General features: G+C 48.3%; 1 protein-coding gene and 1 long non-coding RNA gene across 2 annotated transcripts in view; both read right to left on the reverse strand.

Annotated features, from left to right (window-relative positions):
* The window catches only part of LOC118284898 (sodium bicarbonate cotransporter 3), a 30,163-nt gene extending 27,573 nt beyond the window's left edge, over positions 1 to 2,590 (reverse strand). The window contains exon 1 of the mRNA XM_035608074.2: positions 2,360 to 2,590. Coding sequence (XP_035463967.1) covers positions 2,360 to 2,404 — 45 coding nt within the window. The 5' untranslated portion in view covers positions 2,405 to 2,590. The remainder of the gene's footprint in view (positions 1 to 2,359) is intronic.
* A 2,164-nt stretch (positions 2,591 to 4,754) lies between these two features.
* Positions 4,755 to 6,375, reverse strand: part of LOC118284962 — a 2,728-nt gene continuing 1,107 nt past the window's right edge. The window contains exons 2-3 of the long non-coding RNA XR_004785003.2: positions 5,935 to 6,095; positions 4,755 to 5,812 (exon numbers count right to left, since the gene is read on the reverse strand). This is a non-coding gene — a long non-coding RNA (uncharacterized LOC118284962). The remainder of the gene's footprint in view (positions 5,813 to 5,934; positions 6,096 to 6,375) is intronic.

Consider the following 6,375-nt stretch of genomic DNA (forward strand, 5'->3'; position numbering starts at 1 on the left):
AGGGAGGTGGACTCGCCTGTAGGGCGGTGGACTCGTCTGTAGGGCCTGTAGGGAGGTGGACTCGCCTGTACGGAAGTGGACTCGCCTGTAGGGAGGTGGACTCGCCTGTAGGGAGGGGGACTCGCCTGTACGGAAGTGGACTCGCCTGTAGGGAGGTGGACTCGCCTGTAGGGAGGGGGACTCGCCTGTAGGGAGGTGGACTCGCCTGTAGGGAGGTGGACTCGCCTGTAGGGAGGGGGACTCGCCTGTACGGAAGTGGACTCGCCTGTAGGGAGGGGGACTCGCCTGTACGGAAGTGGACTCGCCTGTAGGGAGGTGGACTCGCCTGTAGGGAGGGGGACTCGCCTGTAGGGAGGTGGACTCACCTGTACGGAGGTAGACTCGCCTGTACGGAGGTAGACTCGCCTGTACGGAGGTAGACTCGCCTGTAGGGAGGTGTTATCTCCTGTAGGGAGGTGGACTCACCTGTACGGAGGTAGACTCGCCTGTACGGAGGTAGACTCGCCTGTACGGAGGTAGACTCGCCTGTAGGGAGGTGGACTCGCCTGTAGGGAGGGGGACTCGCCTGTAGGGAGGGGACTCGCCTGTAGGGAGGTGTTATCTCCTGTAGGGAGGGGGACTCGCCTGTCGGGAGTGTATGTAAATAAAATCACTGTCTATATGTAAAGACAATTACTGACCATTTATAATGACATCTGTATAAAGACATCAGCAACTGTGTAAAGATGATCAGCGACTGTACATGTAGAAGGACAACACCTCTATGCAGTAGTGATCGTGGAGTGGAGCCGTGGTACCGAGGCCCCGCCCACACACACTCGACCACCAATCGTGGGTATCAGTTGTCAATCATGACGAAAATCAAAGTGATCAGAAACATGAACAGACTGTCGCTTTAATTGAAATATGTTTGGTGTAAATCTCACAAATAAAAATCTTCAGAATGGCCTCAGCTCTACATTAACCCTGTCTGACCTCTTCAAACAGCCAAATAAATGCGTCCACAAGGAACAAAGAGCCGCTCTTTGTTCAGCTGCTCGGAGTGGTCGGAACCACCAGAGGGTCGAGCAGGGAGGTGGAACACTCTGACCTCTGACCCCCGACGACCCACAAACTCCATCAACTGCCAGAAGCTGATTCAAGGGAATTTCTGCTGGTTTTTGTTCCCTCCTGTTAATCTGGATCAAGCTGTCTAAAGTATTTCTAATGAGCTTGTTGCAGCTCAGAGTTGCTGGGTCTTCACCCAGAGTCCAGGCTGAATGTGGGTCGGTTCTGTGCCTCCTCAGAACCAGAGTCTGAGTCCTGATCCTCATGCTGTCAGCGTCCGTGTGACCTTATGAATGTTGATAAGAAGAAGGAGAGACAGATGACCAACAGTCTCCCTATGAAACCACATTGAAATCCTCTCCCTCACAGAATCAGCCAGTGAACGTGTCTGATGGTTCTCATGAATCATCTCCGTGACATCAGTGAACATGTTAAAAAACAATGTTACAGAACTTCATCAGTCCACCAAGCACGTTCGACCGACTCTCGTCCCGTCTCCAAGGCAACAGACTGAGAGCAGCATCCGGCAGGATGGCAAAGAGCCTCCGAGTCCAGAACAAGAGAGGAGTCTGTGCCTTGCTCGTGAGCCCTGAGGCAGAACATCTGTCTGTCTGCTGACTGCACCTCACCACACCACATCACACCCACTTCCTCCCCCTCCCCCTCTTCCTCCTCCTACAGCAACGTGTTCAACACGTTAGTCATAGAGTAACTTCCACATCCTCACACCAGACTCCATTCACTAAAACATCCGTTTTAAGCGTTTGTGCCTGTCGGCAAACTCACATACTGCGAACAGACATTCAAGACAGCTGCTCCGACTCATTGAGAACCATGCTCACACTCGGCTTCACTACAAAAGCGTGAATCTACATACTCGAAGTTATGTTCACCTTTAACAACTCGCGACGGGGGGGACCGCGAAGAGCCACACAGACGCACAGATACGGTGTCAGTGAGGACCGGGGGCGGGGGGCACTGCGCCGAACGGACGGGCCGCCCGGTGCGAGTCGAGCCAAGACCCCGACACCGATTCAAACCGTCGAACGAGTCGCCGGTGACTCGCGCAGCCGCGAATCGGTGAACTCCACAACGAGGCTCCGCGACGACGCACCGCCGCCGCCACCATCATCATCATCACCATCATCATCATCACCACCACTTCCTGGCACCAAGCGTGGTCTCTGAACGACAAGAAGAAAAGAGTCGGCTGCCAACTGGCGGCGGCGGGAACTTCCCCGGGAACAACCGGACCTTTCACGCCACTTCGGCCGCTGTCTGCGGTAACAGGAGGAGGAGCGGGGGAACTTACAGATGTGAGGAGGGGTCTCATCAGGTCGCGGTGCTCTTCATCCATTTCCGCCAAAAGCTTATGGAAACTCCTCTTCCTCACTCTAAGGATTCATCCGCGAGGAGCTCCCTGCCTCCTCCTCCTCCTCCTCTTCTTCTTCTTCTTCTTCTTCTTCTTCTTCTTCTTCCTCCTCCTCCTCCTCTTCTTCAAACAGCTTCTCTCCGCCACTTCTGTTCACAACTGCCCGGAACATATCATCATCTCCAGCTGTGAAGCCCCGCCTCCTCCTCCTGATTGACAGCGAGCGATTGTTATAATTCCACCAATCATCGAGCGGGAGAAGGGGCGGGGCGGAGTTAGGACCGTAACAAAGCAGAGTCACTGTCGCCACAAACTTTATTAATATTAATAATGTCCCTGCACTAACGCTGCATACAGAACATCTTCCTTTTACACCATGTGTTTCTTTTCACCGTGTGTAATTTTTTATTCTTAAATTTTTTATTTAAATTTTCTTAACATTCTTACATGTAATTTTATAAGAACGTTCTAAAAACTTGTTACAGCAGCCAAATAAAAAAAGGAACAACACATGACGAAATAAAATAAAATGGAAATTAACTTCCTGCCCCAGTGTGTAATTTTCTGGCGCCATCTGGTGATAAAGTTGCAAAATCCCGCAACCGACTGAGCGACCGACAGGGGACACTTTATGGTGGTGCACCGTTGATTCTATCTCCGGTTTCCAGCAGAGTCTGAAAATTCAACGTGAACGCGACGTACTCTGAACCGTTTAGTTCAACAACCATAATCAACACGACGTAGAAACATGGAGACTCACACGGAGGTCCAGTCCACCTCATGTCACCATATTTAACTCATGAAAACACATAGCTGTGGACAATATATTCAACTCGAGAATTCTCGTCACGTTCGGTGTGAACGCAGCATAAAGCTCTGTAGATAATCATCTGTGGGTTGAACCTTCCACGTTCTTTATCCACGTTCTTTATGATACACATTTTAATTGTGCTCACATTACATTAATGGTGTGTGTGTGTGTGTTGTTGGTGCAGTGCTGTAGTGAAATGTAAGTTCAAAGGCCTCATGGGAAACACAGGAAACGACACAACAGACTCACACATTGTTAAAAAGATGAACCGTGTATTGAAACGTCAGGGAGGTGAGTTTTTTCCCCACTGTGTCAGATAGCCCATGAATGCACCGGTGCTACACCTCCTATGGGAGATTAAAATGATGGAGTTCATCTGACGGAGGACAACTGAATCGGAATTGTTTGAATTTTTTCAGTTTGAAAACTGTGGAGGAAACGGCAGGAAGGCGTCAGCGTGGCCTCGGCGAAGCAGCTTATCAGTGATTAGCAGCTCCAGGTCCGTGAGGAGTTTCCTCCCGCTGCTGTAATCTGACAGATTATTTCATTACACTCAAGTCATTGTTGTTCCCACAAAGCAGCAGGCTCCTTTCCGTCAACGTGTTTCCTCAGGAGATGAACACATGAGGCGCTTTCCACAGCGACTCTGTCGCTCTGTCTGTCCCAGATATCAACAATTTCTTCAAATGTGGCATCAGCTGTAAATAAAGATGGACGACATGAAGGCTCCTAGAACTGATCTCAAATTGTCCTGACCGCCCCCTGGTGTCTGGCTGCAGTATAGGTCGTTAGCCCCGCCCCCTCCATGTTAGCAGATGGGACATGGGCAAAAGTAAAAAAATTCAAAGCAGGCTGAGACATCATGATTGACAGCTGACATTGACTCAGGATGGGTTAAGAGTGTGTTTGGGCTGGGCCTCGATACCACGGCTCCACGCCACGGTCACTACTGCACATGACGTCACAGCACGAGATGGCGGCCTCTTTATGTACAGTCGCCGATCGTCTTTATATACAGTCGCAGATCGTCTTTATATACAGTCGCTGATCGTCTTTATATACAGTCGCAGATCGTCTTTATATACAGTCGCTGATCGTCTTTATATACAGTCGCAGATCGTCTTTATATACAGTCACTGATCTTCTTTATATACAGTCACTGATCGTCTTTATATACAGTCACTGATCGTCTTCATATACACATATATGTACAAACTGTAATTTTAATTCTTATTTTAAGTTATTATTAATCTGATAAAGGAAACATTGGGCCTCTGCAATATAATCTGTGTGCGTGTGTGTGGTTTTCATTAATCTAGCAGATTAAAGTTGTCAGCAGGAGACGAGGCACCGCTCACTTATTAATATTCCAAATGACCTTTGACCTTTGACACCCTCAGCTTCATTGTTCAGGCCACAGCAGCTATGTAAAGACGTTGCGGTGGCGACTGTATCTGTGGAAACCGGCAGCGTCATTTTTTTCATCTCCACATTTTCCATGATGCTTTAACAAAGCCACAGAAATGAATTCATACATTTATTTAACAGAATCAACAGATTTATCAGTTCAATAAGTTATAAGTTCTTTTTTCAATCAATGATGGTGTTCCTCAGGTAGTTAGCCTAGCTTAGCATTAGGTCAGAATGCAGTAGGAAACAGCTGGAACACGTTGGTGGGGATCTCGACAAAGGGGGCGGAGCCAGGGAAAATCTATCAGCAGCTCTGAGCTCGACTGTGAAAACATATTAAAACTTAAATATATTTAATCTAAAAAACTATCCTCAACTCCAGCGTCAGCTCCGCTTGTGTGTGTAAACCATAAACTACAAGTTACGATACAACAATATATATTATACATATATATACACAAACAAATAAAACTGAAAAACAAGCAGCAGCTGATGAAACTGTTCGACTGCTAATTATCCTCAAATTACAAATTATTAAAGCTAAGTGATGCTGTTTCTAAAACTGTTCTTACCATTTTTAATGTTTTCAGCATTAACTTATAAGATTTTATTGAAAAAACCCAACAACATATGAATTGATTTTGTGACCTTTTTTAAATAAAGTTTCAACTCCAGTGACTTGGATATTACACTTGGACACATTACGATAATAATTACAAGATAATTATTGTATTTACTTAAATCTACACTAGAAAACAATAACACCTTTTTACAGAGCAGTCACATAACTGAAAATTTACTGAATGAATCTACAGTTTAGTTCACGCCTTTCTGAAACACACCATGGGGCCAAAAGTATATGGACAGTGTAACGTTGCAGCCCCAGAGGAGCTGGAACCAGCCCGAGGTTCTGGCTCTGTCCTCTGGACTCAGGTTCAGTCGGACTCCTCCTCCTGGCTCTCTGGACCCTGCGGCGCCCCCTGGTGTCCAGCACCTGTCAGCTCATCATCATCATCATCATCCTCATGCTGTTAGGTCAGACCGGCAGGGGGAGGCCTCTATGCTGGGGGGAGCTCAGCGTCAGCAGCTTCCTCAGGTGAGTCAGGACCAGGTGCCTCACGCCGCATGGCGGCTTGGAGCGAGTCAGAGCAATGGATTCTGGGAGTTTGGGCCTGCGAGGGAAGGAGGGGTGAGAGCTGTGGTGACAAAGAGGCTCAGGTGGAACTGACCTGGTTTGAGTTTGATGTCATTGTATGTGTGTGTGTGTGTGTGTGTGTGTGTCAGCGAGTGTTACCTGGTGAATGTGCAGGGGTGTTTACTTCGCAGCCGGGGGCCGATGGGCCGGTGGGGGGGGCACCCGGGGGCCCGCAGGTTCCAGGACAGAGCAGACAGAGAGTCTCTGTAGACCAGACCACGACGGGACGTCACCACGGGACAGTGATGACATGTGACCAGCTGCAACACACACACACACACACACACACACACACATACACACACACACACACACACACACACACACACACACACGTGTTTGATGAAAACGTCAGTGAGCAGATGTTTCACTGAACCTTCAAAATAAATTTAACTGTTCATTTCTTTGTAATGTTAAAGTCAGGAGCCAATGAGCTCACAGCTGAGAGCCACAGACAGGAAGTGTTTGACTCGTCGTATGGGCGGAGTTATCAGCTGATCCCGGAGGAGATACAAGACCTACTTTTCTTCTGCTGCTGCT

The sequence above is a fragment of the Scophthalmus maximus genome, chromosome 10 (genome assembly GCF_022379125.1).
Source record: "Scophthalmus maximus strain ysfricsl-2021 chromosome 10, ASM2237912v1, whole genome shotgun sequence".
Taxonomy (NCBI): Eukaryota; Metazoa; Chordata; class Actinopteri; order Pleuronectiformes; family Scophthalmidae; genus Scophthalmus; species Scophthalmus maximus.